General features: G+C 41.5%; 1 protein-coding gene across 5 annotated transcripts in view; it reads right to left on the bottom strand.

Moving 5' to 3' along the window:
* Sox102f (transcription factor Sox102F) overlaps positions 1–18,810 on the bottom strand; it is a 156,441-nt gene that overhangs the window by 93,390 nt on the left and 44,241 nt on the right. Inside the window, exon 1 of one of the 5 annotated variants that reach the window (XM_083037299.1) lies at positions 17,251–17,410. The exons of 3 other annotated variants lie outside the window; for them this stretch is intronic. In XM_083037299.1, the coding sequence (XP_082893425.1) occupies positions 17,251–17,351 (101 nt within the window). In that variant the 5' untranslated portion in view covers positions 17,352–17,410. Of the gene's footprint in view, positions 1–16,932; positions 17,146–17,250; positions 17,411–18,810 lie in introns of those variants that run through there. One more of the 5 variants, XM_083037301.1, reaches the window with a different exon arrangement.

Here is an 18,810-nt window from a genome sequence, read left to right as displayed (position 1 = left end):
GTGGCACAATTTAACAATGTAAATTTAGCTTTCAGCGCAATGCAAGCGATACGCATGATGTACGAGCCGCGGGTGTAGGAGTACATTGCGTACGTACGAGTGAGCGATTGCGGCCGCATCCGTCTCTCCGAGATGGCATAAGCGCGCGCGCGCATCGGTCCCGCGCTGCTAACATAATAAATGCACCCGCATAACGCCCGTCGTGCATATACATAGTGATACTCGCGGCATCGGATACATCCTATGCAGTCGTGTCCAGAGACAGGAAAAATTTCGACCGCCACGCGACGTTGCCGACGAATCGCGGCCTCTACACTTAGTCCTTAATTATCGTTGTGCACCGAACTATGACATGCTCCCTCTCTCTTCCGAAATCTTCCAGTAACCCTCGCACACACACACACACACGCGCTATTTCCGGCAAAGGATGCGACCGGCTCGAAATTAGAAACCCGAGTGAGTAGCGGATTGAGCTAGGTCAGGGCCATCGCTTCGAAGAAGCAGCGACAGGGTTTCCAATCCACGACGTGAATTTCGAAATTTGCAGATATAGAAATTTAGCTAACAAGTTTTTACAGTTTTACAATCATCGTTTGCAGTAATTCGCATAAGTTATACATCATACACAGTGTATCAAACTCTGCGCAGGGCAATTTTATTAAAGATAAAATTATCAATAGCGTATAAAATCGTACTGCATTACTATTTATTAATGCATCTGTAATTTTAAAAATATTGCTCATGCGGCCTAATTTACTGTCACATCGTTTTAATAGATTCTCCTAGTAAAATAGGGAGATGTATTATCACTAAGAGGAAGGTAACGAATTCTAAACCATGAGCAGCGCCAGCGTTTCAAACGGCCGCTTTTGTACCTATATATACACGCATATATTTCAGACAATAATAATTTAAACACGTGTGAGCCATACGTGCCCGCGAAGAAAACTCAAGGATAGATAGACATAACAGGCATTTGAGCCACGAAGCTGTTCGATTATACCTTGGAGCTTAATGTGAAGCAGTTGCGCCCTAAGAATGATGTTCTGCTTTCAGAGATAATGGTGGAGTTGACAACACGTACTTCCGGTAGCTGTTTTTTTAGTTTAAGATATTATACATATGCCCCTCTGTTGCACACGTAATAAACAAAGACTAATACTGTCAAGTTAAAATTTAGTTTCAGATTAGTTTTTATTATTTTAAGAATTGTCATTTAGCAAAAAGTGTAAAAAATTATAAATCGATATGTTGATTAAATATGTTTTTTAACATAAATTTAATTGTGAAGATTCGAATAAATAACAGGTAGCACGGTTGAAATACGTTAAAGTATCCCGCCCCTATTTATTTATCCCTTGAGAGAAATTATCAAGCATCGTATCTGACAGTCACATTGTATAGACCTTAATTAAGATTACAATTAACTCTCGATAATTCGTGCGCGTGTAATCACAGTTTCGGATCTTCGGGCGAGTCCAATGGTTCGTGATGCGAGCGAGGCAGACAGGAGAATGGAGAACAATTCTTTAATGGGTTGCCTTTAAAGAGCAATGATTACATTGGAAACCGGGACTCACAATTTCTCCCCGCTTTTGTTGCAAGCTAATGACTACAAGATCCTGCTTGCTACTCGAACGCGTCGTACCTTTAATCGTCTCTAATATGCGAGATACATGCCTGCAACTCTCGTATTATATTGTTACCGAATCTTATAAATCGTCGGGTATAATCTCGTAATTTTTGCGCGCGAATACATAAACCAGCGAATGTTATTTATTATAGAAATTACTTGCACGATTAGGCTATTGGCCACAGACGCTTTAAATCTAAAACCAACACATGTAAATTATCAAGTCAACAAATTCACCTAATTTTATAAATTTTCAAATAGCACAATTACAGCACAATGACTGTTTCACGATGTATCTGTCTTATATCTCGTTAAAAAAAATTATGTTTCTATTATTTTTCGCATCACACGCATTATCTTCATTTGGTTTTTAATGAAATAGTAATTCCACTCTCTCGCATACGCTTTGTTAAATATACTTTGCCACATGCAAGGTTGCAATTAAATACAATTTCCATTAATTATCTTCGGATAATTTATGTATTTGTTTGTACCGCGATGATATTACATTCCGCCAAGTTCGGGAAGCTTTGCAGTAATCGACAACTTAACAAGCCTGATCGACCGTCGTGTATAGCTTTTATGGAAAGATCACCGAGACTTTGAGACGAGTGAAAAACAGACGAGAGCAAGGGCATATCGCGGGAGCGAGAGCAGCGAAGGGATAGCGAGCGGATAGAACGATGGAAGAAGCCGCGCGCGGAGGGGAAAAACAGGGGGAGGCGAATAAATACTCGGAGATGTAATCGCCGAAGGAAACAAGCGGTGAGATTGTTCGGCGGGAATAATTGAAAGCGCCGCCTCTTGAGCTTCTCGTTCCCATTCCCGGCGGCTTCTGCCGTCGACGCCGTCGGCTCTTACAACCGCTCTTGACGCCGCACGCCGGTTAACGTTACGCCCGCGGAATGCAGCCGCGATCCCGCCGATCGCATCTCTCGGCCGTTGATCGGCGGTTCCTAATGTATGCGTAATGCCCCGGGGCCGACCGCCTGTCCTCATTAACGCCTGGAACGGCCGGCTCTCGGTTGAGAACGAAGGGACGAAGCCTATAATCGACGCGTATCGGTGAGGAGGAACAGCGTGACGTGACGTACGACAGTTTCCGTGGACGCAAATGCAGACCTCATGTTTTGTCTCTTTCTTTTTCTTTACGTTAAAAAAAAAAAAAAAAAAAAAAAACTATATTGTCGCCCAATAATCCTTTGTCCGATAGATTGTGAGATTTATTTTATTAAGGTGAGAAGATGTGAATTTTGTTATTTTCTTCTAATGTGGATATTAAATGTGATATATATAATAAAGAAAAAAATATATTTAATGAGCTCTATTTAGTACTATTGTTATCTCTTCAAATATATTTTGACACAGAATAATCAAATAATTAATTATTTTAAAATAGTAAATCTTGGGAAGATTTTTCATATAGGTATACATTATTTCTTTTTTATTGGAATTTTTATCGAGAAATTCTGAACATTGAAACTCCTACACGACGATACATATGACTGTTGTATATTTCAGAGAATCCTAAAGTTTTAATGAAATCATCAAAACTTTCGGTTTCGTGACAGATTACAAGTGGATAATCCGCAGCACATTTAGGAACACGATGAGCACGGATGCAATAAGGATCAAATCGCGTTTCACGAAATACCACAGGGACATAATCGATACACGCGTTTCTCAATAGTCGGTTCGAAATCACAATTAAATCTGCTTCGATCAGCGATCTCAAATAACATTAAGAGCAAATTCTAATTTTAATCTTAAAAATGGTATGTAAATAAATAATATTTAATTATACGTACAAGCGATGCGGAATACACATATGTCATTATAACATTTCAAAGGAAACGAAACGCGATATTCGATTCACGGAGATCGACGCTAAAATGTTCCAAAATAGAAAGCAGCTTCTCTCGCGAGCTGCCATAATCGTACATCATCCTTTTATCCGCTCGACCTATTCCTACAAAGTAGACGATCCCGCCGCATAGCACCTAGACTGCTCGACTTTTTGGGGTAAGCTTCAATAATACAGCCGGTGGGAAATTGTGATCGAAGGATACTATTGGAAAGCGATAGCTTAGCCGAGCGCTTGAATAAGTGATGGAACAATATTTTTAAAACGCCTATAATTCGTGGGCCAAGCCTCGCCTCCGCCCTATGGCGAACCTGTATTTATCGGCCCGTGGAGTATAGAGACGCGGCCAAGAAAGAAGGGCGATCATTTATGTCGGCGGGGTGAAGTCTCTCTCCGCCAAGAGTCTCCGTCGCTTTTTACTCTACAATCGGCGTGCGAGTCGAACCACAGGATTATTGCGGCCATTTATCGGCGCCGCCTAATGTTTTAGTAACGATGTCCGGCGCACGTGCGCCTATCCCTGTTGGAGTCGTTCTTCTGGTTTACGGTATAAAATTTCGTGGGTAAAACCCTCCGGAGAGCAGCCACCGGGGTCACGTGCATCGGAGGATATGTCGGATGGCTTAAAAGTAAATTCGTTTCTCGATGCAATGTGACGGAAAAGAATTCGTTTTTAAACCGCGTATATAATATCGATACAACGCGAATGCGCTATCTTGAAGAATAATTTACATAATTAACACCTGTATACGCTTTTATTACGATTTTAAATATAAAAGTTAAAGAGCATTGATTCTAAATTTAAAACCTGATGGTAAATTATTTTATACCAGATATACTTTTGCGATATAAACGTGCATCTGTTATATCATCGATTGTATTCGTTGTACATACAATATTCTCGCGATATACGATTCTCTTTTGGCGAACATCGCGCGCGATTGCATGAATAAGGCTATCGCTGGAAAACATATATTAATCTCTCTCTTTATATTGGAGAGAAATGTCGTGTACCAATCGAATAATCCCGCACGAGAAAGCAAGCGATATTCAATCGGAGAATATATATCGGCCATACGTATGCAAATGGTTGAGCAGGGGGCACGTGATTTGATGAAAATGTCCGATTCGCGGTCTCCACCGTTCGCTGATAAAATGAAAGAATTTATCCCGCCCCAGTAGACAGCCACCACGCGGCGAACCAATTTGCTCGTTTCTCGGATTACGCGATATACTTGAAATTCTCGAGACTTTACGACGAGGTCTATTATTAGTCGCGGACTCGACTCGCCGCGTTTAAAAAGGTGCCACGTCGTTCTCACGGAGTCGCATAGGAACGACATAGGGGGCTGCAATTCCGTCGATATCATCCAGGGAAACGTATCTCGCACACGTGGTTGAAGCACACGAGCTGTCTCTCGCGACCATCACGATGCGGTGTATATCTCGTTAAAACTCTACCGTCCGGCCGCGTTTTACGATTTCGATCGACTATAAAGCTTATCTGGCTTTCTATTCGATTGGTATGTATAAAGGCGGATGGACCGACTACTTTCTCGCGCCCGCATTGGATTGTCGTGAAAGCAGGACGCACTTCTTGTATACGCGCGCATACTCGCGACGCGAGTCATCGTCTTCATTGTACGCGTCTACTTCCCGTTGTGTTCTCTTGGATGGACCGACTGGTACATCCATGTATTCATCAAAGTGTTTTTGCCGTTTCTACAATCTGTTTTCCAAATTTAAAAGAAATATTTACCGCGTATATAGCACACGATTAAAAAGCTATTTATCATTATATGTTAATCTTTAATGCGTTTAGGGTCTTACTAAAAATTATGGAAATTCTCCCTGCAAATTTCTTTCTTTTTTTTTTCGATCACCGTGATGAATATAATTATTGCTAATTCATGCTCGGTCAATCGTACGCTATAAGGTATCTACATATGTTATAATTTCATTATATTATTTATTATATCAGCTACTAATGATCAACCTCGCGACTCAGCGCTATTTGTCTTTGCGCACCGAGCGTATAATTTTCCGATGTTATGCATGAAGCATTTTAACGCTAATTGGCGCTCATTTCGCGCCGCCGCCTCTTGTTAAAAGACGGTGTATATATATGTGCGCCGGCGTCGCGGCGGAACTCGTTCGCACACCTGTGCGCGGCGGACCCGTTGCATATCTGGAATCCCGCTTGGGCGTAACGCGCTAACGTAAGGTCACCCGCGAGTATATCAACGTCTCGAGGTACGTCCGTTATATTGATTGCGAGAACACAAGATACCTGGCCTGAAACCACGCGCGCGCACACGACGGCTTATGGCGGGGAGGTAGCAGGCAAGCGGAAGCCTTCATCATGATTATCATCATATCTCCGCTAGACATCAAAGACTTATCTTTCTGCCTGTCTCGGTCTCTCTCTTTCTCTCTCTCTATCTCAGTCTCGCGCGTTTCTCTCTCTCTCTCTCTCTCTATACCATTCTCTCCCTTCCTCTTTCCCTTTCTGTTTCATGGTCTCCGATCTCCCTTCCTCTGCCCCTTTGCCGTGGCCTTTACGCCCTTTCTCTGCCTAGCTAGCTCTCTGTAGCCCCCGACGATTCTCTCCTTCGCTTTCTCGCCCTTTCGCCCCGCGCTCCCATCCTCTCTTCCGTCGCCTCTTTCTCTCCGAGCCGCGCGCGTGGCTTTGGGGTTCCGAGAGATGACCATTTATAAATTACTCCCGGGCTCCTTGATACAGAATGCATCGGTTGATACGCGGCTAGTCCATTACGTAAAATTAATACATTGCTTTCTTGCGATCAAATACGCGAGAGAATGTTGATGGTAGGTACGAATTTCACGAAAGACATTATAATTGACAGATTATAAAAATAATACATTTTGGATTTTTGTTAATTCGATGAAGAGAGCATAACGCGACGATTGTAAAATAAAAAAAGCAGAGAAATATTAAATGCACAAAAAAAAAAAACAAAGTTCATTGTTCTTTGACTCGCGTGACTGTACACGGTCCTCGCCACAGTTCTCAGTGTCTTCTCAGTTAGGTAGGAAGAATAATATTATAACGCAACAAAAAAAGAGGGAGATCTAGAGAAGTAGAAACAGAAGAGGCGGAGGAAAAGGAGGAAGGAGGGCGCGGGACAAACACATGTTGCACACTCGCCGACTGCTGGCTCCTTCGCTCGCGAGGAGAGAGTCTCTCTCTCTCTCTTTGACTTCTCTCGTCGCGACGCGTAACGTAAGACTAACAACACAATGGAGGCAACAGCTGCATGATAGATGGTAGCTGCTGGATCAACCGACCGCTGATTCCGACGCTCTTTCTTCGGGTCCCGAGTCCCGATTCTTCTCTTTCGCGCGCTCGCGGTTTAGGTGTTCTATTGTTATCGATTTACTCGCGCGATTCGCGGAAATGAATGAATGAGGAAAGCAACGTTACGCGGAAATGCCATGCTTGTATCAACTCGACGACGTCGCGTCTCTCTCGATGTACCGTATATTTCGGCGTGGGTTTGTTTATCGGCCGAAAAAGACCTTCTGGAAGACATCTGGCCGAGAGTGTTCACCGATATGCGTCACGCCTTATTGTGGACCAATAAGGTTTCTTCAATCGCGAGGCGATTTCTCGAGATCCCTTTTAGCGCAGTGATTTATGGAACCGATATGATTTACACGACGCGAAGAGTAAGTGGCGCACTATACCGTCTATTAATAGACATGAGCACTTTTGATATTTCGTATGATAGCGTCGAAATAATTCGTAAGAATGCTACATTCTTTTCATTCATCACGCGAGCGATTTTTTTCGGACGGAAGAAAGTGTACGCGATGATGTGCCTGGAATGATGTTTTATATATGCAGCATGCACAATGACGGTGCGCAAGAGATATATCAGGTATCTGTGTATTGGATATCTGTATTCATCTCGCATCAATACACACGAAACAACGAAGATTAAAATAATAGGAGCGCGTTTATCGATGAGCGCAATTTGCGTAATGGCGCGGACGGTCGGGCAGAGAATAATATGCGCGTATATAAGAGATACAAGGAGCACTGCTACCGTGCTCTCTCCTCGCCGTGAGCTCGCTTGCAGCCAACGCCAACACACGATGCAGCCTCCAATTAGCCTCTCATTGAATCTCGAAAGAGGAAGGAGCGGAACAAGAGGCCGGTTCTCGTCGCCGGCCGCTCCGTGCCCGCTCGGCCATTCGCGTACGCCATTGTCATCCATTTGTTCATACAAATCCCTGACTATAATCGTTTAATGCCCACATTCATCGTCGCGGCATTGTGCCGCCGCCAGTGCGTTAGTCCTTGGCGTGCATGCGTAGTCGCGTCCTCCGACAAGGAGCTTAGGGCCTTAAGACGAGCTTCGTGCGACCGTATCGTCTCTCTCTTCCTCCCCCTTCGATAAACCTCTGGAAGGTGCACACGTGTGTGCGATTATACACGCGTAAGAGAGATCCGACGTTCCGCTATATCGTCGAATTCGGGCTGCGCGCACCTCTCGCGACCAATTAATCTCCGCCGTCGGAAATTCTTCGCGCCTTAAACGGCGAATCTATTGTGACGTCTTCCTTTCCGGCGATCGGTGAGTGGCTCGAGTCTTTCAAGACTGATGCCCTATGATTGTCGGCTCGACAATACGTACGAAGATTTGTATAGAAATTAAATAAAATTAATACTTCAAATGCTTTGTCATTTTCGATTAATTTTTGTTAAGCATAATTTTCTTATAAAAAAATTATTAGAAAAATATCGATTTAATTTCTCTCGATTTAGCCACGTGGAGCGATGTTTAGTACCAATAAATTTATCACAATCACCTCTTCTCCATTCGTCTCTCGTTCCTGCCACCGGTGGCCGGCTGTGATACCGACGTTATGTTTTCGAGATGCGCCACGCTCACAATGGATAATGCCTCGCGGGCACCGCGCTTTTAGCAGCAATCTAACGGCACTCAGTGCGCGCGCGCATGCATGTGTGTGTGTGTGTGTGTGTGTGTGTGTATACACGGGGACCCCGGACCAGAGATAGCGCGTTGACTGAATACCGCACGCACACCGAGCGTGCGAGCCCGTTGCCTCTTTGTGGGACGCTCAAAGAGCACAATGTCCATAGTCCGAGGCCGACAATGGGCCCTCCACAACTGGTTAATATCAAGGTTGTTTGAAGGGTAGCCCCCGATCGCGCTCGCGCGCCATCAGCGCCCGCGGTTGTCCTCCTTGTCGCATCTCGTGATGCGCGCTCTCGTGAGTGTAGCATTGTGTCCGCCGAAGGATAAGGTCGCTCTTCGGCGAACGTCGACCGACTTCGTCGCTCTCCGCGGAGTACATACATACGTTCGTCCGATGATTTTTTTTTAAAGAATTGCGGGGAAAGAGCCGCGATGTGTCCCGGTGATTTCTCCCGGCAGCTATACGACCTCGCGCTTTCTAATGACACGTTACATTTTGCACTGTATACCTATATATGCTTTGTGTGCATCTCGCACACAATGTCTTCTACGGTGGATTCACGCCGAAAGGTTTTATGCCGCCGTTTTACATTTTGTTGATGAACTCTTTAACGAATGTGCAAACGATCTCTTTTGCGAAAATCAAGTGAATTTTTTGTTTAATTTAAAATATAATTATAAATCATTGTTCCGACATCTTCCCACAAAGGCTTCTAATCTACAAGGACATGTTCTTTTCTTATCGATTATTCCTATTTAATGTTAAAACACAATCATTATCTACACAGTCTACATGATAAATATTTACACGTTTGGTATATTGTGTGTGTTCTGTGATTATGTAACCAATTGTACCGATTCATGTCAATTGATGAGCGAATACATTCTTGACATAATTTCAATAGAATCATTTAACAAAAATGAAATTTACGTACACATCGGTGCACATTCAGCTCGCGATGGAAAACAGATCGATATATTTTGTCGCTGTGTTTATTAAGAAATACATACAGTTATCGTAACACTTGCGACTTATAATGGCGAGATTGTGCTCGATCAATTACACGTTACTGTATCGTGTAATGGTCGTTGGGATGATAGCAAACTCACGTACTCATAAATTTAAATCAATTTACTTAAATAATTTAACAATTAAAAAAATATAAAAATTTTCATATCTTGGTCGATATTTTATTAGTTTAGCTAATATTATTTACTAAATAATATTTGCTAAATATCACTGCTACTTAATAAATACTACTTAATAATACTTAATAATTAATTACTTAATAATACTGCTTGCTAAATATTGCTGTTCTCAGAAAATTTAGTAACCATGAGTTTGCCATGCTTCTCGCGATTCACTTGAATAGGAGGAAACCAAGTGCGGAAGAGGACTAATTAAAAAGCATATGGTCCTTTTAAAAAGGAAACTCTCTCGGTCCTTTGGTTGATTTTTGTAAACAACGAATCGCATTCGCGCGCACGTTAAAAGGGAGAGGAAACCAAGACGGATGATGGAACACGGAGACGCAGAAAGGGAGATGGTGTTCTCTAGGGAACAGTCAAAGCAGACGGTGTCCCTGTAATGATGATCTGGGCATCAAACCAAGAACGATGCTCTTTGAACGTTGTTCGATGCGATGCTGCCTTATGAACGCGGCGAGAATAATAAGGCCCGAAATTAGCGTCGTATAATTTACTAATTTACATTTGGACTCTAATAATATATTTCGCTATGACATATATGTATTAGAGTGTACAAATATTTTTGTACACTCTAATAGTCTAACATCTATATAATCGTCTAATATAAAAAAGAATCATATATTCTTTATCATTAATTATAATTAATATATAAGAAAAAAAACAATTTAAAGAATAATCTCTCTTAAGACAGTGTCAAAGTAAAAAGATGAGATTCTCGATATTCTTATATTTGTTTATATGTATAGTTGTACCTATAATTTTTATATAATTATTTTAGAAATATTTAATGACACACGTAAATGTTTACCCCGAGATAAACACACACAAGGAACGAGTTCCGCTATGTAACAAGTGAGATTGTGTTACGGTCGCCTGACCGCTACGAACCAACATATAATAATCTCGAGATTTGAGAGCCTGTTTCGTGAGTGCGGGGGTGTTACCGCTAAACAAATGCGTCGCGTGCATGTGCCTTAATGCGCCTGAGCCTGAAATTGCCAGGTTCGCGAAAAAGCCTGCAATTATATGTAAATTTATGTAGAGCGGCGCGTCATTAAGGAGATCGTGAATTATGAAGCTATGATCGTGAGCGCGTGCTGCGCGAGGTCATACGTTGCCTAATTGACCTATCGTCCACTCCGCGCTTTAAGCGGATTATTACGTGCAAGGATCTCTTCTTTCCTGACGAATGTTTAAATAAACCTGAATTAAATAAATCCCCGATTACGCGAATTGTCAAGTGGTTTTATACGTGTAAGTATTGGAATGTCGATATATATTTTCAATTAAATATTATTATATTGCGATCGGAATTAGACATCTATTAAAATAAGAATGTATTTACAAGTTTCAAAATTAATTTTTTCAAACTTTATATGAAAAACTTACACATCCAATGTAGTTTTTTTTCCGATAATATGCAGTAATTATTTTCAATAATATAAGACGTTTATTTTGGAGCAATTTAACGTAATCTGTTTTCTGCAATTTTACCTCATATTATGACAATTATATATATATATAGCGAATAATTACGATCGAAAAGTAAAATCGGATTAAAAATAAAAACTCGCGCCTCCTGACAGCACACATTTGATGAAATAAAGCACGCCAAACTACAAATTACATCTTTCTCGCGCGATCGCTCCAAGGTAGCTACCGGTTGTGTATACGGGGCTCTCTTTTTCCTTTTTATTCCGCGTCGCAGTGATGTGGTTGCTATCAGAGAGAGAAAAGCGCGGCGCCGCGACGCGCCGCATCGAGAGGGGACGACAGATCGGTTCCGTCCTCTCTCCCCGAGGGAGCAGCAATTTATAAATAATTGAGCCGAGTCCGGTAAAAAATGAATTACGCGTCCCTGTACAATATGAGGAGTTGCTTTACAGTAAAACGAGGAAGGGACCCGCGAGACCCGTGGCATCGTCGTAGACGCGATGCTGTCGCGGGGTCGCGCGGGGATGACTACCGACATGGAGGATACGAAGCGGTATCGAAGAAGAGGGAGAGAAAAAGAGAGAACGAGAGAGAGAGAAAGAGACAGACAGACAGACAGGGTAACATAAGCCGCATCAATTTTGCAATTGGAGAATTTTATGTTCACGCGGGTTCCATACATTATGGACGAGCTTTCGCCGCGACGTCTACCCACCTCGACCGACCGTTTGGTTCTTAGGCTTGTATTTTTGTCTTTTCTTTTTTTTTTATTCTCATGGTCTTTGCTGAATTAGAGACCGATAGTTTTGTTTTCGCGGCTCGTTTGCTGAATATTTAAAACTTGAAATAATAAGGCTTGAATTTTCATTAATTATAAAAATGAACATTACATAAAAGAAAAGAATATGCCTTACACATTGTCTTTTTAATTAGTTAATTAATATTATAATTGTTAATATATGTGCAACTAGTTAATAACCAATCTCATACACTCTCAATAATATTTATTAAATAGCATATATGTATATTAAAAAATCACGCATTTTTAAAGGTGAAATGTCATTTATTTTAGCCATTCAACATTAATAGGCTAATAAATCACCTACATTTTTTATTCAAGTCGCATATTTTATAAGCATTGCATAATTAGCACGAATAATGTATTTTTAGTGAATGTTAGTTTTATAGTGAAATATGCTTACAAATATGTTAATATTTGAAATATGTTACAAAAGATAAAGAGGAAGAGATATCCACTTCACAAATCGTAGAGACCATCTATAAAGTGATTATTTATGCTTATGGAATTGATGTATGAAATTTTATAGATTGCGCTGTCTCTCTCTCTTTGTGGAACGATTTCTAAAAAGTAGGACTTTGTATTGTCGTCCAACCGGTTTGTGATTATCGAACGACAGGCCAACGTTCGAGTCGTTATACTCAAAATCTAAGTAATTATAATATTATTGTCATCAATGTACATAAATAACGAAACGTGCCAGATAAAAGATATTACAAAAACTGGTTATTACATGAAATCAACTTATTTAGTGCTATATCGATTCAAGCGGTGAGTGATATCCATTATATATATGTACATATATATATTCGATGTATTTAAAATTTACGATAAGATATTTGATAAAAATCAACTAACAAACTGGACAAGATATTTGATAAAAATCAACTAACAAACTGGACAAGATATTTGATAAAAAAAATACACTAAAATTTAGTTATATTATAAATGTATCTTTATATTAAAAATAATCTCGTTTCGTTGTAACCCGACTTGTGCTATACATTAACGGAAAAACTGTGAGACTCCGTATTTTAATTCTTACAAATGTAATCTTATAGCAGAGAATATCCTCCTTCGTCGTCTGACTGAAATTAAGAAAACAAATATCACAGAAGCGCCGCGAGATAAAAGGAAAAGTAATACGGTGCAATTCGAAAGATAAAGTCGGTAATGCTTTTGGCTTCCGCGCAAACATCGTTTTAATCCCCATTTCAACAAAGTCCCAGGCACAGAAAGGACCGGGAAGTTATATCCCTGCAAAGAGAAATAGCGCGAAAGAGAGGCGTCGGGAAGGGAGAGGAGAGTAGCGGGTTGAATCGAGGCGAGTAATCAGGGAGACATTATTTTCCCTTTGAGACCTCCCGTGTTTTATTACGAAGGAAAACGTATAATCTGCTTGTGCAATTCGGGCGACCGAGCTCGTCCCTGTTTCGTCGTCTTTAGTTCGTCGATCATTCGCAATTGACGTGCTCGATGGAATCCACGGCGCCACCGATCGCGAGGGGTGCGCCGATCTTTAGCCTTCCCTCAAATTTATCGACAAGAGTACAACGAAGACGAAATACTCAAAAGATTCCAGGGTGCAAAATGCTGAAGCGAAAGAAACTCGAGAAATATTATATCCAAACGTCGATATACCTCGAAATAAATTCTCGCGTCAATTCTCGAATCGATATCCGGATGATAACAAAATTTATTCGACTAATTACGCGATTACTAATTGCTCCTTTACGAATCACCGTAATTCGTATCTGTAACGGTACCTCTACGTCAGTTTCGAGCTCCGGTTTCGAGATCTCCTCCGAGATCTTTGTCGTGAAGACTCTGCGAAAGACGTGGAATTCTTATTCCATGGCGTTCCATTATACGCGCCGAAAAAAATATTGCCCCTTCGCTCTTTCTTTCGCGGCCTCGCTCATCGCCCGGAGAATAACATTCGCACTTTACGATTATGCTTGCCTACTTTTTTTTTTATTTTGTCAAAGAGGCCGGGCTTTCTCGGCATCAACGGCAGATTCACGATCGGCTGTTCCACGCACACACAGACCTCGATTAAAGTCGACAACGGCCGCTATGGGTTACATGGCTGAACGGCCCCGGCGAGTTCCGCATAAATCGAGAATTAAATAGACAAGCTTCCCAGGATCTGCATAATCTCGCGAGAGTGTGTTAATCCTGGGCGAGGTATTCTAAACAGCTTGGTGTTATTCGTCGAAGAGACTATACCAAAGAGATGCTCCTTGTAGTTTCTTTCATTATACCCGTGAAAATGTATGCATTTGAAATTGTTTCAATACAGAGACTATAAATAAATTATGATATGTAAACTGCGAATAAATATACGGATATTATATGATAATAGTATGATGTCATTATTAGTAATGAGCGTAATCGTTTCCTTTAATTAAACTACAATGAGAATATTTTTATATGCAGTACGATAATAAGAAACAAATTTTGCAAACATAATGAATATAAAAGAAAAAAAATCGCAACAACAACGATGGCGCGATGTTATTTCTAATCAGAAACATATTATATTTTGCTTGATATTTTTGAAACACCATTTGTGTCACTTTAACGACCATGCGGTGACCGGATGTCATAATGACGTACCGACAAAAGCGCGCGTCTTAACTTTTTTCTTTCTTCCTTTCCTCCCCGCCCCGCTCGCCTCTTTAGTCCTATCCGACGATCGTGAGATGCGTTCTTCGGATTTTCAATTCGTTGTTATTTTAACTCGCAGATGATCAGGATTCAAACATATGACCGGGTATATTATGTGTCATCGAGGCCCGATATTCTTGAAGCACTTGTCGTTGCCAAAAATTTGAGTTATCGATAATAACGAGCGACGATGACTGCCACCCGCGTTTCTGAGCGCAAAAATGACGCGACACTTTTTTGTCTGAGGAAATAAAAATGTTAAAATAAAAATCTCACTCGCCCTGTGTCATTTCGGTGCGTTTCGCGAACACGTATATAGCAGCACTACATTTTGTCACATTTCTCCGGTATATTTATTTTCTTTTTCGCAAAGACACAAACAAGATATGTCCACAGATAGACGAATGTGGATTATTCCTACGCCTCTCTTTTCCCTGATGTCTCTTTTCGCACGAAGCGCGACTTTAATAATCACGTATCGAAGAGGGAGAACGTCACAAGAGTTACGATCAACAAATCCCGAGGAAAATATCATTTTTCGCTAAGGTTTATACGACTGTATACTGAGATAAATTGTCTTTGTGGTGTCGTCGCGCCCAGATTGCTCCCAATTTAACGCGGCTCCGCGTTTCGACCCGCTTTTCTTCGCCGAAGAAATGGAGGAGGAACGAAATTAGCGGAAGCGCGGTGATGATTCGCATCGAGCATTTTGCGGTAACACGTAATCGCGTAATTATCATTGTGCTATTTGCACAAAAGGAGAACGATAAGATTAAACGACGCTCTTTCCCACCTTCGAAAATCTCATCGAGCTCTCTAAACCGTATAACATTTTATCATCATCCTGGAAGATACGCCGATACAAGTTTATTGACAATTGCTAGATGGAACGATGATACTGGCGTATATACTCGTAGCTGCGCGCTATTTACTTAACGTTCCGCCATTGGTAGCAGCATGTCAATATCGCCGGATACGACATCCGTATTCGGGAATGGGAAACCGAGAAATCTCTGTGAATTCGCATTACATCATTGTACATAAAAAAAAATATTTGCAATTTAGAATTATGAAAGTAATCTATGTTATAACATTCGTCAAATATTGCAAAGCGGAATATTTATCGACTATTTGCGAGAATGTACGTAACGAACGCGGACAATTAAAATACGATAAAATCGTCGGCCGCGCGTGCGCGATCGAATGAAGATCTCGTTGACAATTTTTTTAGTTGTCCGCAAAATGACAACCGTTCGGTGGCTATCCATCAGCGATCGTCCAATAAATCGAACGGTGCACGTGAATTTCGCGTTCTCTCGCAACGGACGGTAATTCAATTCCGTTTACGCAATTTCGAAACGGCAAAGCGATCGACGACTCAACGGGTGTCCCGATTGTTCCCGATTTCAATGTTTTTCCTCGGCAAATTGTAACTCCTCGTAGCTCGTCACCTCTACTATACCTATGAAAAATCGTCGGAATGATATTCTCTCGCCGAACCGGTCGCCACATGGCGATTGCAATCTTCCGCGCTTGACATCGCGCTTGTAAATTGATCGTGGTTATACAGCACCGTGGCTGAAAGTGATCTGCTCGTTAAGTACCGTGGGGGCACCGAGAAAGACAGTGTCTGGAAAGCGAGACGATGACCGGGGAGACCGACGTGATCGCGATCGAGAAAATAATGACGATATACCCCTGACGTATGCGCGATTAATGGCGAAAGCCGCGAGCGGGAAGAAATTTTGCTCTCTCGCCACGCTTCTTGCCTCAAGTCCATCTTACGAGAGCAACGACGGAAATTGAACATTGCGTAAGCTCACGGTAACTCGCTTCCGCTTCATCGTGTAAGCAACATAGATTGCCGGACTAGAAAGCGAATTGTAAAGGAAAAACAGGTTTTCCATATAGCGCTTCGTGTAATGTTAACAAAATATCCGTTTATTTTGCCGCAGTTGTTGATGGATCTTTCACAATGGACTTTTCATTCATACAATTTTGATTAAGAGTAGATACATCGTTCATAACAAATGATTTATTCTCATCATCATTAAATATCTTTGTCGTTGAGTGCGAAATTAAATGTATATATTTAAAAATTTATTTGAAATTAATTAAAAACTGACACTTAATTTTATCGATTTGTCTGTTCTTTTAATTTGTCAAAAATGTTTTAATTTATTTCATCATTATATGTGTTAAATCAGATTTTAAGCCAAATTTTTCTATAAATTTTAAAAAGCTTAATGAGAGATACAAAAATAATATATGCATGATTAATAATTATTATTTAGCTTTTCGCTTTTCGCAGTGTGATTTTGCCGACAAACGCATAAACTATGATTTCTATACGTACCCAATCGGTTCCATTCCTGACGACTAGATAAGAACCTGAATGTTCGATACACAATGAAAACGCGAGAATATTTAACCCACAAAGTCACACCTCACTAATATAGAACTTCCGCTTAGAGTTAGATTGCACTCTTGGTCGCGTCCTGAAAACTACAACGCGCGGGCAAATGATTATTATTCTCGCTCGATCCTTAACGATTGTACGGGAAGTTGGGTCGCGAACCGAATTTTCCGTTTCCGTGGCGGAAGAGCGCGTCCGTTTTTTCGCCACGCCACCCCGTATATATCGCCTGGGAAAATAAATCTTGTGGACACTCACCGGGAGGGAGACTGGACACTGGAGGCTGTCACCGGACACGGGTTGCAGCGACTGCAGCAGATCGCGTGCGTGAAAGAGAGGACGGTTATCAATGGCTGCATTATACAATACTCGACGGTGGTATATACGCCAATACGTGCTGGCCGGCGCGAGTGTGCGTACGCGCGCGCGTACATTTCGTCAAGTGTGTGTGCACGTGCACATCGATACAAAGTCGCGTGTATATATAGACATGTGTATACATATACATATATATATATAGATACCACCGAACGAGGTGTGCTGTTCACCGCGCGCGGCAGGTATTGCCGTCAGGAGAGGCTCTCCGGCATAACCCGTTCGCGCGAGATGGATGGACGAAAACGGCCGCGAACGACGAAGGGAGACGACGACACGTTGTGCTCCACCCTGTTCTCGGTTTACTTTTCGACGAGCATTTCGCCGATTAGATATCGCTTTTTTGTAAACACTGTGCTACGAGTGGGTTCGATTATTGTATGACATCCTCACCTCTCTCTTTCTCTCTCTCTATATGTCTCTCTATATCTTTATCGCCCTTGATGCCATCATATACGTGTATTCGTTCCTGACCCCTACCCCCTTAACCCCTTCTTTCCTGTCGCCATCGCGAACCCCCTGCCTCCTTCCTTCTCGCGTCCATTCGTCTCTTCTTTCTTTTTTCATTCTTTATTCTGCATCTCTCTCTTTTGATCTCACTCGACCGGATCGACCTGTTCACGTGTGTGTATGTGTGTGCACTCGCAATAACTATATCCAGCTTGGGTCTTTCTTTTTTTGTCAGGTCGTTCTTACGCAGCTTGAAAATGGATTGACTTATTGTAAAACCGTGTCCCGCCGTTCGTGATTGTCCGCGCGTGTCTGAATATGTACTTAGCCCGTACATCGAGTCAAGTATATGACGAGTATTTTTCTCCCCGCTCATTTATATCGCCACGTGCGCCGACTCTACGCAAATTCTATTTTTCACGCTAACCGCCTGGAGCAATTGCACGTTCCGTATTGTCAAGCAACGTATGTCAATCGCATACGATTCGATCGATCGCTCGCAAGAGCAATCGTACAAAGTATAAATCATTTCGATAGCATATCAGTACCCGAAGGTGTACAGAAGTGAGATATCCTATTTCTCTCTCTTCTCCGCCATGACAAATTTTTTTTATCATTCAATTTTTCCTATCTAATAACTTCACAGAACGGAATAAGATAACCCTAACACTTCAACAGATAAATTGTCAATCCTTCTTGTTTAGCAAAAATAAAATTGAGGGAAGAGAAATGTTTAGACACGAAGTTAAATGTTGTAGATTCTATGAGAATCCATTTGACAAGATTGTATCAGAAAGCGCGCAGATTTCTAAAGTTTTAAAGCACTATTATATTATTACGCTAACAAGATTTCAATTGAAATACGCTTGTAACAAGCGCTTGTATGCAAGTGCAACAGCTCGATAAACGAGTACGAACACGCTATGCAGAGATGTATATATCGCTAGGATATATCGATAGGAATAAAGTCACATCGCCGATAAATCGCCTTAG

The sequence above is a fragment of the Prenolepis imparis genome, unplaced genomic scaffold (genome assembly GCF_030444845.1).
Source record: "Prenolepis imparis isolate NDT839.2.m4 unplaced genomic scaffold, iyPreImpa1.0 SCAF_4, whole genome shotgun sequence".
NCBI lineage: Eukaryota > Metazoa > Arthropoda > Insecta > Hymenoptera > Formicidae > Prenolepis > Prenolepis imparis.
Note: the sequence above shows the minus strand (reverse complement) of the source record. Positions and strands in the feature narration are given on the sequence as shown.